General features: G+C 38.7%; 1 protein-coding gene across 1 annotated transcript in view; it reads right to left on the reverse strand.

The window, feature by feature from the left end:
* Window positions 1-24,502, reverse strand: part of ASXL3 (ASXL transcriptional regulator 3) — a 141,788-nt gene that overhangs the window by 10,399 nt on the left and 106,887 nt on the right. The window contains exons 10-12 of the mRNA XM_067553821.1: window positions 12,737-12,833; window positions 12,128-12,233; window positions 1,561-3,520 (exon numbers count right to left, since the gene is read on the reverse strand). Of these exons, the coding sequence (XP_067409922.1) occupies window positions 1,561-3,520; window positions 12,128-12,233; window positions 12,737-12,833 (2,163 nt within the window). The remainder of the gene's footprint in view (window positions 1-1,560; window positions 3,521-12,127; window positions 12,234-12,736; window positions 12,834-24,502) is intronic.

The following is a 24,502-nucleotide window of genomic DNA, read 5'->3' on the forward strand; positions in this document are numbered from 1 at the left end:
CATGGCAATTCAATTCTTGGCCTGTCTGCCAAATCTGTCAATTAGTGCTAGTTATGGTGGTGGTTTTGTAATGTGGAAACTTCTCAGCTCCGAAATAGAAGGAGATCAAACTAATTTCACATATACCAATGAATACCCAGCAGATAGTGTTGATTTTTGGTCACTAATATTTCAACTGGGTTTGAACTAGCAACCTACAGACAAAACTAATCTCTTGAATCATTTTGTTCCTCCTCTAATTTTAAAACAGATGGTTAGTTCAATAGTTGAGTTAATAACACTTAAATTTACACATTTCTTAAAGATATTACTACTTTAAAATACTACTTTGAAACATTTTGCTTTCCAGTTCAGAAGCAGATTTTTTTCAATCCTACTTTGCAACATCAAGACTGATAAAATGGTAACTATTGTTTGACTGTTAATTTTAAAAATTATTATGACAATGTTTTTTCCCATAGTGCTCTACTTTTCTTTGTAATTAGATAGTGGTTAGAATTTCATGCATTAGGCTGTAGACTTTCCAAAAAAGACAAGAGTGCCACTAAATTCAGAGTGGGCTAGCTTCCAATTGTACCCTTGCTCATCAACTACTGGTTAATTCATGCTGTAGTACTAGTGATTGAAACATTTACTGTATTTGCCCTCCTGGTCAGATTAGCAATGTTAAATGATTGTAGCAGTTACAAATAAATGGAAAGGGGGGACAGCTCTGAATAACTGGGAACTCATACTACAAAGCCAGTGGTCTGAGTTAAGTAGACCAGAATTAAGTGCTGGCCAATGTCATCATGAACAAAACTAAGAGGGACAAGGAAACAGACTAAAATAAATACAAATAAAACTTTTGTTCTCACAGGTTAAAAGAAGAACTTTCCAAATGGAACTAACTTTTTAACAAAAGACAAACACATAAAAAGCAATTTATCTAGCCAGTATTTTGGTGTTTTTGCTTTGCTGCTAGCAAAGATATTTGTATTCTAATAAAGACTTTCTTCCTTACAGCTACATTTCTGCCTCCTCTTAACTCTACAGGGAAATCTTGTATTTAAGCCATCGTATGTTGCAGTCCTACAAAGTGATCTGCAAGCACAGGCTGTTACTCTGTACGGTGCCCCTCTGCTTCAGTCTGGGTCCCTTTGAAGGACTGAGGCACTGACTGACTGTCACAAAACTGGCTCTGATGTAACAAGTTCACTATTCTGACTTCCCTGGGGAAGTCAACTAGAAAGAAAAATAGACTGAGAACAAGCCCTTGCTTAATCATAAACGTTGTAGACCAGGGAATTAGCAAATATAGTAAGAAACATAGAAAATTCCATGGATTTATTTTTAAGTCAAATATATTTGGATTGCTTTCTCTGCACATGAAAGTACCTTTGCAACAAAAGATGTAACTCAAAATCTGTGAAACACAGAAAGAGAGGTACTGGTAATTGCTTACCTTTCTCTCCCTACATCACATATTTAAGAGACACAGAAAGAAAACCAGAAGCAATCAGCAAGAGGGAGATAATTCATCTTTAGCCTTGACTCAGTATGCTTTTACCATCACTTTACCTTGAGGGGTGGGACTCGCGGCTCTTCTCTGGGTGGCTGATCTTTCTCGGATGAACTCGTCAATGGAGCATTACGATTACATTGATCATCTTCTATTCTAGCTCTCTTTTCTTTACAGATTCCAAAACTGTGCAGCTCTGCAGTCTTCCTCTTTGGGATCTCTGCATCTCTATTTTCAATTCTTACTTCAGGTGATTTTGTGGGTTCTAATAACTTTGAAGAATGGGAACTGTCCTGCCGGCTCTGTGCACTGCTTTGTTGTTTGTGTGATTTACTTCTGCACACTTCTGAGAATGAAGTCTTTTCTAGAGATGAGGTATACAGTTTATCATGTGGCTTAACTGGAAGGAGTTCAGTGCTTTTGCCCACTGTCCCTTCTGATAGGACAGATACCTCTAATGGTGAGAGCATACCTTTCTTTTCAGCTCTTTGCTGAACATTATGATTTTTTATTTTGATCACTTCTGGAGAAGAGAGTTCTGAAATGGAAGCAATGTAGGATTTCTCAATTTCAGTATGTGATTTATATGGTTGATGATTAAGATTTTTGCTCTGGGGCTCTTCCAATACTGAACTTTCAGGTATATTTGCTAGTGGACCCAATTTCATAGTTTCAGTTGTATTCTGAATCTGTTTCTCTTGCACAACAAGATTTTCCTCCTGAGATGCCTTAGGAATGGATGAAGTTTCTTCTTTTAAAGGGGAGAGGGATTCTTCAGATAAACATGGTGATTTCCTTTGTTGCAGAATAAGTCTTTCACTCTGTGGGGAATTAGAAAGTGGAGATGTTTCTGACAGAAAAGGTAAACTGGTTGCCATAGATGTTTCAGAAGCTAGAAGTACAGAAGACACAGAAGAGGTTTCTGATGTTAAAGGCAAATCAGACATTGGAGAGGTTTCTGATGTTAAAGGTAAATTAGAAGCTGGTGATGCCTCTGATGTCAAAGGTAAGTTTGATGTCAGAGATGCTTCTGAGGTTACAGGTGAAGTGGACACTGGAGATATTTCTGACATTAACGGTGTATGAAGGCTATCCTCAATGATCTTTTGGTGATTATCAGCTTCAACATTTTCACTGCTGGATGCCTCAGATGAACAAGCTGTTTCAAGAGATGCTGGAGTACAGGGTTCCTCTGAAGTGGACTGTGTGTCACCTCCTGGAGATGCAATACTGATACAAGGTCCCTCTGGGCTTTCAGAGGAAAACGAAGTTTCAGAAATACAAGCATTTTCAGATAACTGTTCATCAGGGTCACTCTGTAGGTCCATATCCACAGCAATGCCTCCATCACTAAACAATGAGCCTTCTAGAGCACAGCTTTGTGTTTCTGGAGCACTTAGCTCTTTTGTAGACTCAGAATCCTTCTCTGCTGTATCACTGACAGAGTTGGTAGATGAAGCAGTTTGTGCAGGTGATAAGCAGCCCTCCAGCTGATCAATCACAACTGACATTTCTTCCTGAGGACATTCTGATTTCAACTCCACTTTAATTTCAATGTGAGATGAAGTATCAATTACATCATTCATCACAACGCAGGATGCTGAGTTTTCTGCAAGTGGCACTGCTTCCACTTCTTCATTGGTATCAGCTGGGCTTACTGGCTCCTCAGAAAATTCATGTTCTGTCTTATGGTTCTCCTCTTGGCATTCACAGATACTTGTCTCAACCTCCTCAGCAATCTCTTCCTGAATTACAGATTCTTCAGGTACAAATATATCCTCTGAATCGGATTCCCCCATTAGATCCTTGACTGGAACCTGCTCCACGTTACAAAGAGACTGACAGAAATCTCTTTCAGGCAGAGGTGGAATTTTCATGCTTTTCTGCTCATGGTCCTCAAAGGTTGTTTGTTTAGAAGGACCAGGGATACTAGAAGATCCACAGAGCAAATTACTCTCATCTTCATCACTGTTCTGTGCTGAAGTGAGCTTCATAGAGTCTTCTCTGGACATTCCCAACCTAAATACAAACCATTTAAGTTAAAATGCTATGTAATCACAGACAGAATTAAGAAATGACTTGATTTTTGTCCTATGCCTTTACTGAATACATGCCATTAAAAGAGTATTGTCAGATTAAAAATAATGGGGTAGACCCAACATAGTGATGCCAATTAACACTAGCTGAGGATCTGGCTTTATATATTTAGGAAAACAAATTTCAGTACTTGTATTACTAATATTATCTTTGATTAGTAAAGCTTCAGGAATTTTAAAAATGCAAATTTATTTTTTACTATTTAACCATTTGGCATTTCATTGAAATTGCACATAAAAAGCAGACTACTTAGTTTCACTTTTATTTATACTCCATTTCACTTTTTGGTTTTCATATGCCAGCACAATGTTGCAATATTAGCACTTCAAGTATTGTAGAAGAATTGTTTAGATTCATTGAAAACAGTTTTTGTTTGAAATTTAAAAATAGTTCAGAAAAATATTTCTATTAATATAATTTTTGCCTAAATTAGCAGACAACACTTCCTTATAGCTGCACTTCATAAACTCATTCTTGCCTCCAGGAATGCAAGTGTTTCTCTTTGGTTTGGAAACTTTTAATCATTTCATGTTTTTTTTTTTGTTTTTTTTTTTTGCAATAAAAATTAAAATAACCCCATTTCATCCTCATTTGTTTTCCAATCAAGAGTCTACTTCACAAAGTATGAAAATATCAGTGGCCAGCTTAGATGTTTTTTATTCCATTCTGTTTCAGCAGCATATAAAAAAGCAGCATTTTTTTTAATATAATAAACTTTTTTTTTTTTTTTTTTTTTTTTTTAAATATTTAGGTCCATGCATACACAACTCATCAGCTTTCTCTATAATAAAAAAACCTTTAACGTTCTTAAGTACAAAATAAATGATGTGTTTGTAATCTGTGTATTTTTAGTGATGGAAGTGCAAAAAGTCAGTGTGGACCCTCGATTACACTTCAATTTTAGGATGTTTTTTTAATCCGTTTCCTATCTAAAATACTATATATTAATTTATATATAATTCTATTGTTTCACACACACAAAAAAACCCCAAACACAGCTAAGAATTGTAAACAAATTGTAAAAGTCATTGGTTTAAGTTGAAAAATGACAACTGAATGTAGAAACAAGATATACTAAGAGAAAACATAAAAAGAGCATGATCCTTCAAGGTCCTCTGAAGCCTCATTTCTGAGCAAAGACAATGGAGCTGGAAAGTTGTCAGAATCTACTGAAGTAGGCCATGGGTGACCAGCAGCAATATGATACTCCAGAGTGCTGAAAAATACACAAATGCTAGACTGTGGAGGTAGGTATGAGGGTGTTGAGGATCCTATGTCAACAACAGAAGTTTGATCTCAATCCTCTATTTAATGAGCTGACAAAGTAACTGAATAAATAAGTGAGTGGTGTGCAAAAGAATGAAGGATATCAGGAAATTAAGCAAGCAATGGTTTTGAATAATTTGCAACGGGTAATAGAGGAAAAAAGAAGTTAATTTAGGACAACACTAACAGCTCAAGTGTGGAATAAGAGGAAGTTTCTCAGCCTGTGCAATAACGATGGTTCATCGAGATGTGTGTCCCTATGGGCGCTCCACTGTAGGTGTGTCTGTGCCCCCAAGCTGCTGATTGGAGAACCTTGGTAGCAGTCCGTCCCACTTACGCATGCACTGCTCACCCCTTGCCACAAGGCAGGCCAGCATGTGTAGGCATTCCCTCCTCTGCCACAAAATTCCTTCTCTACCACAAAGTCAAACTCAGAACTCCGAAGTAGAGGGGAAGAGGATGGGTTGTGGATCACCCATAGGGACAAACATCTCGAAGAACCGCCAATACTGCACAACATAACTTCCTCTTCTTCTTCTTCGAGTAGTGTCCCTATGGGTGCTCCACTGTAGGTGAATCCCAAGCAGTGCCCACTACAGGAGGCCAGGACTTCGAAGTCGAATCTGATACAGATGATAGTACTGTGGCACCAAATTTGGCATCTGCAGTCAAATCCCCCAGGATGGCATAGTGTTCTGCAAAGGTATGCACAGATGCCCAGGTACCTGCTGTGCAGATTTCTGATATAGGGATACCCTTGGAGAAGGCAACGGATAAGGAGACTGACCTCATAGAATGCATGCATACTGAAGACGGGGGAGCTATCTTACTCAATTGGTAACATAGCTTAATACAGCAGGAGACCGATTTAGAGTCTCTGAGTTGAGACTGCTGCCTTTTGAACTATCTGCAATGGACAGGAAACATCTCAGGGATTTCCTGAAAGCCCTTGTCCTGTCCAGATAGAAGGCCAAGGCTCTTCTCATGTTGAGCATATGGACCATGGCTTCCCTATTATCCTCATGAAATTTGGGATAAAAAACTGGAAGTTGAATAAGCTGATTCACATGAAATGCACAAGTTACCTTGGGAATGAACTTTGGATGTGGTCTAAGTGTGACTGTGTCTGGGAAGAACACAGTAAAAGGGGGATGCGCCATCAAAGCTGCTATCTCCCCTATCCTTCTGCCAGAGATGATGGCGATGAGGAACGCCATTTTATTGGAAAGGTGAGTTAGTGAACAAGTGGCCATGGTTTCAAAAGGCGGTCTAGTCAGTCCTTTTAACACTAGGTTGAGATCCCATTGGGGGAGTGAGGAACCTGGGTTGTGGGAGGGGGTTTTCTATGCCCTTAACAAAAATTCTTAGTAGTCAGGTGGGAGAAGATTAAGTATCCTTCTTCCTGCTGGTGGAAGGTTGCAATTGCTGCCAGATGAACCTTAGACTAACTCTTGACTGTTAGTTCGCTGAAGACAATTGGTAGGGTGGCTGCAATAGGCTTGCCTGGAACCAGATCTGGAACGTTTTCCATTTCTGAAGGTAGGAATGATGAGTAATTCCCTTTCTACTGTGTAACAGCAACTCCTGTATCTCCTCCAAGCAAGATGTCTCTATGTCCTGGAACCATGAAGGACCCATGCTTAAAGTCACAGAATCCACAAAATAGGATGAAGTGTGCATCTCTTATTCTGTAACAGCAAGGAAGGAGTGATGGGGAGAGTTATCAGTGGACATAATGCCAGCTGTGAGAGATAAGGGTACCACGTTTGTCTGGAACAGGTGGGAGCAATGAGTATGATGTTTGCTTTCTCTCTTTTTATTTTCAACAGAACCTTCAGTAATAGAGGGAATGGGGGAAAGGTGTATAGAAGGCCCTTGTCCCGAGGAAGGAGGAGAGCATCTCCCATGGAGTGTCATCCAATCCCAACTCTGGAGCAGTACTGTGCACATTTCTTGTTCTGATAAGTAGCAAACAGTTCTAATACCAGTCTCCCCATCGTCGGAATATACTGTGCAGTATTACTGACTATGTTCCATTCATGGTCATGTGGCAATTTGCGGCTCAGACTGTTGGCCATCGTGTTTTGTATTCCCGATAGGTAAGCTGCTGATATTAGGATGTTGTGGGAGATGCACCAGTTCCATAGTTTTAGTGCCTCTACATAAAGGGAATGAGATCTGGTACTTCCCTGTTAGTTTATATAATACATGCAGGACATGTCTGTCACGATCCTTGTGTGCGTGTCTTTGATCAGTGCCTGGTCCTATAGTGAGACTGGGTCCCATATGGCGGGTAAGAAGAATGGTGGGAACCCAAGTCCTCTAGTTCACTTTCCGACCCCCATTATGAGAAAAGCGGTGCATGGCAGCGAGATGTCAGCGAGTTCAATGCTCTGGGAGAACTTGGTGCCAGGGCATTGGTATTGAGTAAGGACGAGTGTGAGAGCCGTCGCGCACCAGAAATCCAGCAGTGTAGATAGTGTCGGTACCAGTCCTGAATGTCGGTACCAAGATGTAGGCACCAAAGGAGTTGGAGATGTGGACCTGGCCATACGGTCCATCGGTGCCATGAGCACCGGGTTTGGTGCCAGTACCTACATCTGTGCCAACATAGCCTCCCCAGGGCAGATCTTCTATGCCTTTCATACCCCTGTGGTCCTGATACTTCTTTGCCATGCCCATTGGGTCTTTGGGCAGACCAACTTGTTCTGTCAGCTTGATACTGCATGTGGCCTAGGTACCAGCATTAGGCGGCTTCAGCATCATCGGTACCGATGATACCGATAGAGCCAGCTCGAATGGAGTTCACAGTGGGGGGACTCAGATCTTTTCTTAGCAGCCTTAAGTTAGCAGCTCATCTCTTTGGGATCACCTGCCTTCGAAGTAGAAGGTTGCAGCGAGAGTTCTCACCAGGGCGGAGGGGAGGGAAGGGCTGACTCCATGGAGGAGGAGTTTGAGCCTTAACACTCTGTTTTTCCTGGACTTAGGTCTTAGTTTTTGGCACCAACCACACCTTTGTGAACTGTGCTTTTCTCCCAGGTAACAAACGCACTACGAATGCTCATCAGTCACTGGGATAGATTCCTTGCAACTGAGGCACTTTTTGAAGCCTGGAGAGCCAGGCATACCCTTGATACCTTTGTCCAGGGAGGTCTCCCACCACCAGAGAGGCAAACCCTTTCTTTTTTTGGTATGGCCAACAAAAAACAAACAAGGTAAAGGAAAAAGCTTCAATGGAAGCTAAAATTTAAAAAAAATAAAGGGAGTTAATGATCCTTGAATAGACCGCTCTGAGCTCAGTCTCTAGTCCGGGGTGGTTGACAAGCAACTGAGAAGGGAATGCCTGCGCACACTGGCTGGCCTCCAGGCAGGCAGGGAGCAGCCCATGCGTGGGTGGGACGGACTGTTACCAAAGTTTCCCAATCAGCAGCATGGGGGCGTAGATACACCTAGAGTGGAGCACCCATAGGAACATTACTTGATAAAGAATCATGGAATGAATCAATGTTTTTAGTAGCACACTTTTGAAATACTGAATAGATGGCATTGTTGACTACAGCAATAAAAATCATGTTACAAAAATAATCGATCAGTAAATCAGTAACCAAAAAGAACTCTCAGTCTCTTGAATGGAGAAGCAAAGACGGTCTCAAAAAAGAGAAGGGGGCAGAGGGAAAAGGTACTGCACAACTGAAAGTCAGCAAGAAGATCTTGTTTTTAGCCCTGTTAAATATGAGGACATTCTGGAGCATTCAACATAAAATATCTATCAATCATTAAGTAATATAGGAAAAAATACAATATATAATAGAAAAATATAGTAATATAGAAAAATAAATCTGCAGAAAAATTGGGAAATGCAAGAGAAAGCTGAATATGATCAGCACAGAGATGATACTCAAATACAGGCATCCTAATAATTTCAATGAAGGGAAAGAGATACTAATAAAAAGGAGGCGGTATTAAGCCCATGGGAACATCTTTTAAGTCATAATAAGACAAATCAGTTTTATCCAACATCAGAAATAGTACTGTCTTACAGAACAGTGAAGGAAGAAGCTTGCAACAAAGGAGAGGCTTAAGATCATAGGACCTAAGGGCTTGTCTTCACTATGGTGCTTAGTTGGACCGCAGCTATTGATGCAGCAGCATGAATCGAGCAGGTCTAGGAAGACATACTCAGTCAATAGGAGAGCACTCTCCTGTTGACTCCAGTACTCCACCGGAACGAGAAACATAAGCTATGTCAACGGAAGATTCATAGTATAGTGTAGTGGAGATGATGCGGCTACTTGATGTTAAGTTACTTACGTAATATAACTTGTGTACCTTACGTTTACCTGGACATGTAGTGGAGACAAGTTCTAAGGCACAACTGGCTGATCTTTCCATTGTTTTAAAAAAAGACAGACCCCAAGATTGCAGTTACATGGAAAGTATCAGACCGATGGTAAAGGTGTTTACTGTACTGAAAGTGCTTATAATTGGCAAGTATGGAATTATTTGGTAAAGTCTGATAGCCAGACTTGAAATTAAAAATAGCCATCAAAGGTACATGGAGAATGATATAGTAATCCATATTAAAGAGAAATCACTGCGACTATTTTGGTATTTAATTAAGGGGTTTTAAACACTATTAAAATTCAGAGGGTACTAGCTTAAAGCCAATGCCTAGAGATAACAGCCTGTTAGCATCACCACAGCCACATTAATCTCAGAGCAGGAAAAGAGGTAGCCACTATGGGATAAGGCCATGTTTTTCTAAAAATGCAAACAGTTCTATACCTGGAATTACACATCATCTGGTTATGATTAAGTATACCAGTATTGATCAAAGATTTACTATTTCAAAGTCAGAGAACCAGAATGGTCATGGAGAAAACAGAAAATAAAATGGATGGATGTGAATGATAGGAAGGAGACCTTGTTATATACTGTGTAATGCACAGAATCCAACAAATAGATGGAAGGGCTCTGGGGTATCATCTAAAGCTTTGAATTCAAAGCAGGTTTAAACTGGGTTATCCCAAAGGTTCTCAATTTATTAAAGGTTCATCTCTAGGTAATGATGAAACTTGAGAGCCAGGTAAATGGAATATTTATAAGTGGTTAACTCAGCTAAGGCCGTAACAAAATCACCAAACTGACTGTAGAGGAAAATCAGTCAGATCCCAAGGTAAAATCCAGTTTGTGGCCAAATAGCTCATGAGGAATCAGAGAATCAAGGGTTTCCATTTCAATGGAATCAAAGCATTTGAAAGCACACAATCCAAACAATATTTGAAACAAATTTAAAAAATCAAAGTCAAAACAAGGTGGCAAGCAATAAGTAAACTGAATGCTACTAAAGAAGTTGCCAGACAAACAGCAGTCCACCAAGAAAACAACACGTGAGACAGGTCAAGCAGTAGAGCGACTTGGAGGGGTGAAATAGCAGATGCAACAGAGTAGCCAGACAACAAACATGAAGAAAAACAGGTTCAGTTCAATGGTCAGAAGGAACTGTGAGTATTATAACACCCTGAATTAGTATCTGGATGTCAAAAACCTATGGTCACAACTACCATGTGTCACTGTCTTTGCAGACTGAACTTTTACCTGTTGGCCATTGTGGCATTCAACCTTCAGCTAGCAAGGCAGGATTGCTGGTTCCTTTAAAAATAATTAATACTACCCCCTATGGACATGTTACTCATCAATGCATTTGGAACACAGTCTCCCTTAAAATAAGCTAAGCATTTTGCTTAGTTTGTGCTTAAGCTTCTAATTGCAGTAGAAAGTCCCAAGGCAACCCTTCAAAACAGCCCTCTCCCCCTTAGTGCAGAGTTCTGTAACTCTGATTTTTGTACTAACATGCATAATTAAAGGCCATTACACTCCTAAACAAATGGCTAGCTAATACATATATTTACATGAAGAGGTCTATAGTTGGACTATATCCAGGTCTCCAGGCTTTCAAGGAAAATGCTTTGCCACTTGATTAAAAAGAGCAGCTCTCTGTTACACTAAGGAATCACAGTATGTTAACAGATTAAAAATGATGTTCAAATAATGCTCATGTTGTGAGAAAGCTGTTAGCAACGAAACAAAGTTAAACTTTAAATTCAGTCCTTTAATCCACTGCCTTGTTTTGCCTAAATATTGCACTGGTGTGAAATCAATGGATTGTGTAAGGTAGTATATATACTGCAATGTCCAGGCACAACACTTCAGTTACTGTCATAATCCTGACTTTATGTATATATGTAGGTTTTGGTCTTTGAATATCCTTGATTGCTTAAGTAAACAAAAGCTGTTTTAAAATAAATAAAATATAAACATTCCCACATATCATAATGGCTCCTCTGGGCCTTTTCTATTAAGCACATATATTATCCACACAAATTTTACACAGGATGTATTCTAAGTTATAAACTGAAGCCACTTAAAGGTTACGTGTGCACTAAAAATAACGTAAAAAACAAAAAATGCAATATAATATCTTAACACCTATATAACTCAAAGACAGCTGGACTGACATTCTTAAAGCCAATTAAAAGGACATTCTCAGGTTTAAAAAAACATTTAACTAATTTCCTTACCTATATTAGATTTTTAAAATGGAAAGAACTTAAGGGCCAGATCTTCAACTGATGTAAACTGGGATAGCTGTACTGACATCAGCGCTATGATGACTTACACCAGCTGAGCATCTGGACTGATACATCTAATTCACTTTACCCCTCTTATGATATTTCTTTCCTTTTTGTAGCTCATCTCAGAAAATAAAATTAGACTACTCAGTTTTACTTTTGTGAGGTTATTCTCTAGTCAATTTCACCTCCAGGTTGTGTGCATTAGCACAATGCTGGAATGAGCGAGTCAGAAAGACCTTAGGAGACTTATTTTTTTTACCTGACTTTTTAAAAATGTCAGAGAAACATTTCTATTGGTCTTAGGTTGTGTAAAAGCTTGTTTATAATTTCAAGCAAAAATTGGCCTGCTATAATCCATTTAAAATAAAAATTATTCCTACGTTCCAATCCCGCATCTTAAATTCTGCCCGGAATGAATTTTTCTGGTTGAGTTCTGAATCCCATAAAAAGTATTTTTAATGTAAATGCTGACATGCCACTATAATTTTACTCACAATTTATTATACTGGGGAACTACACTGGTTTATTAAGTTTTACAACATATGTGACGAACTATGTGACGCACAGAACAATATTTTCATTTCCTTCTAAAAGAAAATGTAACTAAGTGTTTTTGGTCCATACTTACTTTTCACCATAAAATCTTTCAAAGAACCTCTCTTTCCAAGGTTCTGTTTTCTTTTCCTTTTCAATCTCTTGTCTGATGCGCAGTTGCATTTCTGGAGTAAATTCTCCTAAAAAACAAATACTAACATACTGAATAAAAGTAGTCAAGGTTTACTCTAATATGGGAGCGTTATATTTTACACAAAGATACACTGATATACTGTCCTTTGTTATAGCCATCAAAACAGTGATTCAATGCAAAACAAAAGTGAGTGTGACCTGCAAGATTGCAATCAGCATATAACTTTGGTATTTCCAAAGTATACTAGTGGGATTTAGTCACATGCATTTATGTTTCCAAAGCTGACAGTGATGAAAATGCTTATTTCGTTGGTTTTTTTTAAACTGCCCAAATAAGCTGCCATAGCAAGCTATAAAATTATTAATTGAAAAGAGTTCTCTAGAATAAATTCAAAACTGAATCAGCAATTACTGTTGCTGAATTTCTGTTGTATTGCATTTTCCATTCTAAAAACGTTTCTCAAATCTACTTTTTTATTTTGGCTAAGAAACAAAGGCATCCCTCATCAAAATTAATATTTGGTAAATCTGAAAACAAGTAGAGAATTACCTTCTGCCAATCGTTGTTTCCACCCTTGTGCTGCATATGCAAAGAATTCATTATTTAGAGCGGAACTACTGAGGCGCAAAACTCCATCACTTCCCATCTAGAAAATAAGCCGATGGTAGCAGAAGACACTGTCAGAAATAGCATCAACTAAGATTACATAAGAATAGAGTTCCAATTAAGGGGAATGGGGAGGGATAAGAAGTGGGAATAACAAAGGAAATCAACTACTAGTATTAAAAGAGCATTTTCATTATAGTCACTATTGTAAATGCAAGTGGCCTAATCCAGCATCCATGTGCCTACTTCAAAAATCATCAGTATTACTGATGATCACTCCATTTATAACCGATTGATGTGGTTTAATCACAGCCATCTATCTTGGCCCTAATATGCCTAGAGTTGTTGTACACAACCAAAAATCCTGATCATTATTGTACTTGTTTGTCTTCCTGGAATACAGTACAGAAACAAATTAATTAAATATAATGAAGGCAGTAACTTTAGCATATTTCTCTGTGCTGAAGAAACCTAGTTCCCATGCCATCTAATACACCCTACTTGCTGACAGAAGGGCAGAGAAAAAAAGTTTCCTTAACAAAAACATTAAAAGAGAAAAAAACAAAAAACCTAGTATACCATTATCAATAAAAACAAAACCAAGAAAGATCATGTAAATGTAATTTTACAGGCATCAGAAGGGTGAAAATGGTGGAAATGTGCTAAAATAGTAATTTTTTTTTTACTTTCTACATATGTAAAACAGTTATTGTGAAAATATTATTTTAACTACCTCATCTGCAATAAGTGATTAAAAACAATTCTAGTATTGAGTCTCTCTTTATTGTATAATAGACATTTATTTTCGTCTCATTTCATGGGTGCATGTTGAAATATTGTAGATAGTAGTTTATTAATTAGGCAAATCAATAAATAAAATGCATAAGAGGTAGCATTGCATCTATAATTATTTATTTATTTTGTTACAGGAAAATTAATAAATAAATAAATAAATAAATAAAAGATAAAAACACCAGACAGAAACGGGTTTAGTAGGAGCCAATTTACTCAGTTCAAAGGTACCTAGTGCTCAATATACATCCTTTGAGGTTGCTAAGAGATAAACATTTGACTGCTTTCTCTGTCATCTGCTGGTGCAAAGTGGCACACTTCTCAGCATGCCGGAACACTAATTTCAACTATGAATGTAATTCCAAGTGCCCTCCCCCGCCCAAAATCGAGAGAAGGGAGCAGATGTCACAGCCGCATTTAATAATATTTAGCCATATATACCCAGTTGTTTTCTGATTTACAACTAATGCTGCTATCACTCGCCAGCACAATTTTACTAATTTAATCGTTTCACAGCTGATGCCCTACCCCATAATATTCTGTTTTACAGACTAAGGAAGAGTATGTTTTAACGTTCAAAATAGTGAAAACAGGAAAACTGAACAAGATGGATTCTGGGAGCAGGGTGCTTCAATCCTGCAAGGAAAATTGTATAGGACCCCCAGTGACTTAAATAGGGCTTGGTGATGACACAGGCGTCTGCCTAAATCATTCTCCTTGCAGGGTTGGGACCTTAGGCTGCTTAACTTTTTTGGCTGAACACAGCAATGGCATTTCCCCTCACAGTCAAAACAATAGAAGCAACTGCTGGCAAGTAATATGCTACTTTCTTTCCTGCTCCAAAGCTTAACATACTGTTGCTGAAAAGCTCCTACACCCTATGCATAAGGGGATCAAAGTTTGAGCCTTGCATGACTTTGATAACCTCAAGAGTCTAGCATGAACCAAAGTAGAGATTCCAAATAGAGAAGATGATCTACATCCAAGAAAGAGGAACTGATAAAGAAGGTGAGAATTTAGTTTCTACATGTTACTACGGAGATACGTTTAAATAATGAAATACATGGTGCAGAAATTCTTTGGGTAAAGATGCAAGGAATGAAAAACAAAGCAGAAATGATATCACTTATAGACTACAAGGAGAGAGAGAGAATAAAAAATTCCTGAACTAGCTTCTTAGGTTCCAATGCCCATGGGAGATTTTAACAAATATCTGTTGGGAAAAAAAATATATAACTGGAACGGATATTAAACAAACAGGCCCTAAATTACTCAGAAAACAATTTAATGATCCAAAAAGTGAAACAACTCCAACTAGAGGAGAAGATGCCCATGATCTACTTTTTTTTTTTTTTTTAAACTAATCTGAAGGAACTGTTTGAGACTGAAAGAACAATAAGGAAGCCTACTACTACTAACTAGACTCAGTTTATTAAGGAATGGAATGACATGATGCAGGAGTAAAAGATTTCAGGTAAGCAAATTTTGGGAGTTTGAGAAATCTACTAAAGTACAGTATGATTAAACATTAAAGTCCACTGACATAGTTAAAGGCTGTAGAATCCCAAGAGATAGTGGGTCAGATCCTTAGCTGGTGTTGATCAGCATAGCTCCTACACCGATTCACATAAACTGAGGAGCCGGCCCAAAATAATTAAGGCACAGCAGTCAAAATTTCCTCTGAAAAAGAACACAAGAGTTGGCCAGCTACTGTGACTTTATAACATATGCTCAAAAGTTTGAGGTTAAAGAAAATCTGTACTGGGAATGGAAAAGGAAGAACAGACTCAATCGGTTAAAGCTTCAAAGGAAAAGAAGGATGGCAGAAAAGATAAGTGAGTTAATGATAACCAAAGAGGTTAAAGTGAATAAGAGAGGCTAAACTAATAAGAAGTAAAAAATAGCTGACATTTTCGACTTCTTTTTAAATCCGTATTCAAGAAGAAAAATAGAGAATACTGAACACTTAAAAAAGAAGCAAGATCTTGTGAAACTAACTATTGAAAAAGAACAGATAATAGAACACTTGAAAAATTTGAACATACAATGTACAAATCATCTGGTCTAATGACACAAAACCTATAGCATAAAGGAAATGAGCTAACAAATTTACTGTGCCTCAGAAACTATTGAAAAGTTATACACAAGATTTCATAGCTTTCGTAAAGTTCAAGGCCCGAAGGGATCATTAGATTATCTACTCTGACCTTTGTATAATCACAAGCCATTAAATTTCACCCACAAACCCCTTACTGAGCCCCGTAAACTTTGATAGACTAAAGCATTGCAATCCTCAGACACTAAACTGCTGTGTGCACAGGCAGAAAACAGGGAAGATTGAGGCACCACCTATGCCTGAGATCCCTGGAATGGCAGGAAATTGATAAGAGAGAGATGCTCAAGTGTTCCTAGCAGGTGATCTGTGCTGCATATTGCAGAGAAAGGCAAAAATGTCCAAGGTTTCTGCCAATCTGACCTGCAGGAAAATTTATTCCTGACCACAAATCTGCCAATCAGCTTTAGACCCTGAGCATGTGGTCAAGATACACCAGCCAACCATCTAAGAAAGAGGATTCTTTATATTACTTCAGAACACTGATCCACCAAGTCTGGTATCCCATCTCCAACTGTGGCCCTCCATGATAATTCAGAGGAAGGCAAAAAGAAAAAAAACAAAAAACACCCAACCACCACACACACCAAAATATAGCTGGCCAATCGTTCATCAGTGGAAAAAAATATTCTTGCTGACCCCAGCGGCCATCTGGCTGAAGCCCAGAAGCATGAGATTTGTTCATAGTCATTAATAATCTTAATATAGTCTTAGAGTCTTAATACAGATCTGAAAGTGTTAAGAGCATGACGAGGGCATGCATAGCTTCCTATTCTCTCCATGGACCACGAAGCGAGGGAATAAACAGGATTCACAGACTCTAGGGCTAGGACAGAACACTACAACCACCCAACCTGACCATGGATATTTCCCCCCCCCCCCCAGAATTTGCATTAAAGCAATCTTTTAAAAAGATATATAAAAACATGTCTTAAAGACCCCAAGAACTGGTAACTCTACCACCTCCCTTGGTAAGCTATTCAAAAGTTTAATACCCTCATTATTAGGTAACTGCATCTTATTTCAAGATTGAATGGATCTAATTCTAACCATTGAATCTAATTATGCTGAAACACTGGAGAAAAGTAAATGCTACACAGATTTCCAAACAGGAAATAAGAATGATCCTGACAATTACCCTAATCTAACTTCTGTATCTAGGAAGATAATGGATCAATTATTACAGGGAAATAAAATCACTGCATCTGATATTTGAATCTATTAAAGACCATGGCAACACTCCTATTTGACTTCAAGGTGTGTGGTATTCAGTTTCTAGAAGGAAAATAACTATGGGCATTAAGTAAAAAGCATTTACAAATTAAATATGTCTGTTAAGATTTAGTCTTGCTTTGATGAAAATCACATTAGAGAACAGTGAGCACACAGATTTATTATATTTATATTCTATATGATACTGTCTCATGCAAATATTTAGTTGGACAAAGCATGTACTGTTGGAAACAATCCTATACCGTCAAGGAAAAGGACAGGATGACCTCGTCAGTCATTCCTATTACTAGCTGGGAACTTTAATACATTTTTAGTATTTGCAGATTTGCTGACATTGAAACTTTTTGCAGAAGCATATTCATTTCGACAAAGATTTAGTTGGGAAAGATTGTCTGGTTTTGATCGGGGAGAGAGAATGTGCCCCTGAATAGACAGGTGGTTAGGGTATTCACCTGAGATGTGGGAGAGCCAAGTCCCCACTCTGAATCATGCACAGCACCCCTCTTAAAACCCCAAATTCAGTTTTGATGACAGTTGCATCAGGAAGGTTAAGAGAAAGAGCCAATAGCCTAGTGGTTCAGGCACTCCCATAAGATGTAGGAGATGTAGGTTCAAGTCCCAGGTCTGAATCAGACAGACCAGATAAGGACCTAAACCTGGGTGTCCCACATTCTGCCTGAATCAGTGGCCTATTGCTATTCTGGATTCCCTCTTCCATTTTGGTTTTGGGTTTTTTTTTGTTTTTTTTTTTTTTTTTTTTTTAAATATAAAATACAAAATTTCAGAAGGTCTCAGTTTCATTCTGCATCAGAATGAAAAAATATAACAAAACCTTAAAACTTTTGTGAAACAGAATTCTTATATTCCAACCAGCCCAAGTCACTTCACAGAGCAATAAGGAAATGGATTCAAGGATTGCAGCAGGACAAATAAGTAGTGTCTTGCTTTAGAACACTGAACTTTCCTCCATTTCAATGGAGCAAAAGAGGAATAAGGAAGAGTCCAACTGCTAGAAAAAATAAAACACCTTTCTCATGCCCTCTTCTCCCCACTCTCCTCACTAATATTTCAGTTCCAAACAAAAAATTGTCAGAAATTTATGTTTTTAATCCTCTTGTCAATATAACAGCCAAGTGAAAGAGGACCAAGAAGCCTTCTGTCCCAAGTTGTTAGGCGGTGGATCACGCATCATGCATCTAAACCTGTGTGTGTATTACATATCTCAGAGGATACATTTGTACCTGAATTAAAACGCATAAGAAGAATCTAAATTTCCAAAGCCAAAGGGAGCATTTACTTCTATATCCTGTCCAAAAAGACAGAACAATTAAGAGCTAGAGATAAATTAGAATTTGGAGAAACATGCCACTTTTTAAATACACTATTAATTTTTATGGTCTTTAAGAAATGTTGTCCAACAGAGATGGTGTGTTAATGAGCTGGAACACCAAACTTTCTTGAAAGCTTTATATTTTTTCTGTTGGGCTTTGAATTCCTGTTTTGTCTAAGTAAGCACAATGGTGGCGGTAAGTCTAAAACACAATTCTTTTATGAAGAATTGAAACCAGAAACTTTAAGAGTAATTTTTTTTATTTAAGAAAAAGATTGTCGTGCCCCAGTGGCTGTTTTCATAACAAGACATGGAAATGCCAAACAGTAACACAAAACTTAACTGACTAGAAATTTTCTATCAAGGTCTAGTTTAACTCCTTTGTTGATGGTTCCCACTGCAGAATCTGCATGGCAATAAAATGTGGTGACATCTTTTGTAGTTCTCCTAGAATGTGAATGTAGGCACTTCAGTAGGGACACAGCAATATTCATGATTGCATTCTGCCCCACACGGCTGCTGTTACATGAGGAGGCACTGAATTGACCGATCCATTATTTTTCCCCTAAAATCAATACTTTCTCCCATTTATTTACAAAACCATTAACTATTACTTCAATATAGCTGCTGTAAAGTACCACATATATTTCTTAAATATAAAATTATATGTCTGAGCACTATTAACTCAGAAAGTAATACATTGTCAGATCATACAATGGTATCTTACATTACTAAAAAAGAACACAGCTTTAAAAGGAAAGGCTTTTCTATTACTAGTTCTAAATTAAGTGCATTGTCATGTAATTATACAGTTTTTATGAACCACTATTACACTCCTTTTGTGCTTTTATTTTTTTTTTCTTGGGGGAAAAACAAGCCTATAATTTATAGAATTCCCCAAAGGTATTTAAAAGGAATTACATGCAAGAGGACAGGGAGCTGTGAGAAAATACATTTTTTTCTCTCTTTATTTTGGTATAACATTGATTTTGAAAGTACTTAATGCTGGTGAGAAGCAAGCAGTTTGAGGTAATACTACAAGCTGAAAATCTTTTTCTTTAAAAATGTATCTTAAATTATACACAAGTAAGGGTCTCAGTGGGGACAGCCACAATTTTTGTAAATATGTAGGGACATAAAATACTGCTGGAGGCCTCAGGGTCCTGCCACACCCATCCCAGGAAAGAAGCAGTGGTGCTAAGTTTCCCAGGCAGCCTAGAGAGACTGTGCAGGAAAGCAGCCAACCAGGAGGAGGCGGCAAGCGACTAGCCAATCAGAGCTTTGCAGGCTAATATAAAAGTGGCTGCATGAAGCCCAGGCTCAGTTCTTTGCTGGACCCAGAGGAATTCTGATGGTGCTCCTGGCTGGAGAAAGGGAAGTGCAGCACTACAGACAGCTCAATGCTGGCAGGGAACAGGGGAGCTCCTGGCTGGCTGCTGGGCCTGAACATAAAAGAGCCCTGAGGTAAGGGTGAAGCTTTGGTGAAGGCTGGGGCCATGGGGAAGTGGCCCAGGCAACCGAAAGCAGTTTTGTTAAAGGGACATGGCAGCACATGGCTGCTATTTTTAGAGACCCTGGGCTGGGACCTGAAGTAGTGGGCAGTCCCGGTCCCCCACATAGGCCACTGGGGAAGTGGCTTACAATGGGGATCAGAAGGGGATCTGAACTACTTAGTGGCGCAGCTGCAGAGTTGGGGCCAGAAGGGCCCAGAGAGGGCAAAACTATTGCCTGCAGGGAGGAAGCCCTGGGGGTAAAACCTGAAACCAAGGCCAGGGCTGTTTATAGACTGCAGACACACCCAACCAGAAGGGGACTCACTATTACAAATACTCTACCATGAGGCTGTGGAAAAGGGTATTTTGGATAAAATCTGACCAGAAAATGTTCTGTAAAAATTTTCATGAAAAACATGTTCCTTTTTCCTACTTAAAAATTAAGTTCAACATTTAACCAAATATAGATGAAAGGGAAATAGGGGTTTACCTACATATTAATATATACCCACAATATGCAACGATACCTTTCAGTATGTAAGTGGAAAATATGATTTAGCCAGAATTAACCAGTGGCTCTGCAATATTGCTGCCATTTCCTGTGCCTTCAAGTCCAAGTTAAACAACAGGCCTCCAGAGTCACTGTACTACCACACTCAAATTGAGCAGCAGCTCTTAGAGACCCCCAATCTTCATAACAACAGAACTGTGGATACTCAGAAACACACACACTTTTTTGGATTGCAAAAAATGCTTACTATCACACATAGGCTACCAGCTATAATGATTGTATTTGTTTCCTAACAATGGTATTGATCCATTACTAGATAGAAATGGTGGAAATATCAATAACAACGCAGAAAAGGCAGAAGTGTTCAATACATATTTCTGTTCCGTATTTGGGAAAAAGCAGATGATGCAGTCATATCTTATAATACGCTTGCCATTCCACTGGTACTCAGGAGGATGTTAAAGAGCAGCCACTCAAATTAGACATTTTAAAATCAGCAAGTCCAGATAACTTTTATTTGTAAGTTTTAAAGAAGTTGGCAAAGGAGCTCACTGGCCTGTTAATGTTGATTTTCAATAAATCTTGGAATACCAGGCAAGTTCCAGAAAACTGGAAGAAAGAAAATGTTGTGCTAATATTAAAAAAGGATAACGTAGGAAATTATATGCCTGGCAGTCTGACATCTATCTTGAGCAAAATAATGGCGCAACTGATAGAGGACTCAATTAATAAAAGGAGGATATATAATTAATCCCAATCAACATGTGTTTATGGAAAATGGATCCTGTCAAAATAACATCTTTTTGATGAAACTATAAGTTTGGTTGATAAAGATAATAGTATCGATTCAATATTCTTAGGCTTCTCTAAGGCATTTGACATGGTACCAGGTAATATTCTGATTAAACAACTAGAAAGATATAAAATTAACATGGCACACATTAAGTGGATTAAAAGCTAGCTAACTGAAAGATCTCAAAATCTAATTGCAAATGGAGAATCACCATTGAATAGCTGTGTTTCTACTGGGGTTCTGCAGGGAATGGTTCTTGGCCCTACACTATTTAACATTTTTATTAATGACATGGAAGAAAAGATAAAATCATCACAGAAAAAGTATGCAGAGGGCACAAATTGAGGGAGTAGTATATGATGAAGAGGACAGGTCACTGATACATAGCGATTTGGATCACTTGGTAAGCTGGGTGCGAACAAAAATATATGCATCTGAATACAACTAAATGTAAATGTATACATCTAGGAACAAAAAATGTAGGCCATAGTCACACGATGAGGGACTCTATCCTTGGAAGCAATGACTGAAAAAGATTTGGGGGTCATAGTGGGTAATCAGCTGAACATGAGCTCCCAATGTGGCCAAAAGGGCTAATGCGATCCTTGGATGCATAGACATGGGAATCTCTAGTAGGAATAGAGAGCTTGTTTTACCTCTATATTTGGCTCTGGTGTGACCACTGCTAGAATACTATTGTCCAGTTCTGATTTCCACAATTCAAGAAGCATGTTGATAAATTGGAGAAGGTTCAAAAAACAGCCACGAGAATGATTAAAGAATGAGAAAACACAGAATTGTAGGACTGGAAGGGACATCAAAAGGTCTGCTAGTCCTGTACCCCTGCACTCAAGGCGGAACCAAGCATTATCTAGACCACCCCGACAGATGACTGTTCAAACTGTTCTTAAAAATCTCCAATGATGTAGATTCCACAACCTCCCTAGGCATTTTATTCCAGTGCTTAACTACTCTGACAGGAAATTCTTCCTAACATCCTAAATCACCCTTGCTGCAATTTAAGCCTCTTGTCCTATCCTCAGAGGATAACGAGAAAAATATTTCTCCCTCCTCCTTGTAACATGCCTTATCGCAGTGGCCTTAAAGAGCTCAAACTATTTAGCTTAACAAAGAGAAAATGAGGGGGTAACTTGATTGCAGTCTAAGTATCTACATGGTGAACATATTAAATAATGGGCTCTTCTCTTCTAGCAGAGAAAGGTAAAACACGATCAAAGTGCTGCAAGTTGAAACTAGACAAAGTCAGACTGGAAATAAGGCCTACATTTTTAATGGTGAGAGTAATTAACTATTGGAACAGTTAAACAAGGGCCATGGTGGATTCTCCATCACTGAATTATTAAATCAAGATTAGCTACTTTTATAAAACATCTGTTCTAGGAGTTATTTTGGAGAAGTTCTATGGCCAGTGCTATAGAGAAGGTCAAACTAGATGATCACAGTGGTCCCTTCTGGCCTTGGAATCTATGAATCCTGCATCAAGCAGTTGCCATGGACATGGAGTGCAAATTCCCACAGGACATTTGGCAGCCCAGGGAAACAAACAGCCCCAATGGTTGGTAGTCTAAACACATCACAACCTTCCTACTTTCGTTATAAATAAGAAAAGGAGAAAGAGTAGGTAAGACCAACCCTCTGACAAAAAGCCTTGAACAGGAAATTAATTCCTGTCCCTTTTCTCAGACCTGAAACTTTGCAGGACAGGGTAGCAGGAGTCAGATTGCAACTCGTATTGCTTATAAGGAAGGTGGACAATATTGAAACCAACACCTTTCAACCACAGGTGCAACACCTGACATTACTTGTATCAGAGATTGGATTAGATAACGTGCCAGGCTTAACTCATTTTACTTTTGCTATCACATCGCGTAACAAAGTTGTCAGGAAAGGAGCAGTGTCTATGTTCCCCACAACCAATCTCCAGTGCAAGAGAGGACTCATTCCAAAGACAGAACTGTATGACCATATGCACATATTGCCTGAGTCCCAGGACAAAATCACCACAAGTACATTGTAGTGTACAGGATGCCCTATAGCTCCACAAAATTCCCAGTAGGATGACTGTTACTACCAAATCTGGTAAAAAGGGATAGTCATGCAGACCTCCCCAACGTGATGATCAGGACTTTTTATCTATCAGGACAAACACAGTGTTCTACCAGTCGGTCATAAGGCCCATGTACGCAGTCAGACACACCCTGGACCTGAACTACTCTACAAACATATAAGATGACATTCCTTTGTCTCAGAGAGCTCACAAGTTAAATGAAGAAAAAATGTCTGCAACATACACCTCTTTGCAATGCAAGGCAGGATAACAGTAATAGGCTCATGAGGTTCAATAGACAAGATGTGTTATTTTTAAACAAAAGGAGAGACTAATGAATCTCTACAGGCCAGCCCACCTCGTCAAAACCAGCTGGCAGTTTTACCACAGGCATCATGCTACAGATGGGTCTTGAGGAGGACAAGACTTGCCTTGTGGATGAGAGAGACAGCATTTTATACCTAAGTGGCAGTTTAAAGTAAGGTGGAAAAGAGCTTATGAAGCATTGGTGAAGTGGAGGGGACAGTCACATAATTGTGATGGACACTGAGGACACATATTTCTAAGCCTCCAAAGTAGCATATAGAAAATAGGCACTGCATGTGTTTCATGCATAATTACTTATTTAATATGTGCAACTGCTTGTTTTTTTCAAGTACAAAATTCACGAATAAGTGCACAATGCACTGAAGTTACATATTACCAGGCCAGAAAAATTCCATGTCTGGTCTCAATACTATATTCAAATACAAACCTTAATTTTTCCTTAAAGTTGGTTAAATAGCCCATTAAAAAGTAATGTACTACTTTTGTCTGCTCCATACATCCCATCACAGTCCTTTGTCTATAAAACTCTCCTCTGACTAATTCATAATCTCCTTGTTATAAGAAAGGTGCTCAAGAAGGTGCCTGAAAGTGGAATGCAGTTACATTTGCTTCCTTATTCATTTAAGCTTCTTGATCTGCCTTCCAGTCAAGGCACTGCACTCAACTTGTTCTTGTCAGGCTATGTAACAATCTGCTTTACAATGCAATTCACTAGAGGTGTTGGGACCATCTCAGAAGCACCCAACAGTTGGGATCATACAATATTTGGAAAATAAGGCACTCTTCTGGCTTTGTTTACACACTACTTGGATCACACATTGTCCCCTAAATTGCAAAAGTGCATGCCCTCAAATACAGCCTGGTGTCCCTCAAAACTCTATCCTGCTGCTTTTTCTCACAAGAGATTTTTCAAAACTTTATACCCTTCAGAATAGCCATTCACTATCTTGATGGCTGAGAATGGGTGCGAGGGCCCATGCTTATGGTATGACAGTACCTCCCATTCCTTGGCTGGAGAGGGCTATCAAAGAGCAAGGCAAGATACTTCC

Source organism: Emydura macquarii, unplaced genomic scaffold (assembly GCF_026122565.2).
Source record: "Emydura macquarii macquarii isolate MOO-44397 ecotype Brisbane River unplaced genomic scaffold, CSIRO-AGI_Emac_v2 contig_1477, whole genome shotgun sequence".
In the NCBI taxonomy this organism is placed as follows: Eukaryota; Metazoa; Chordata; order Testudines; family Chelidae; genus Emydura; species Emydura macquarii.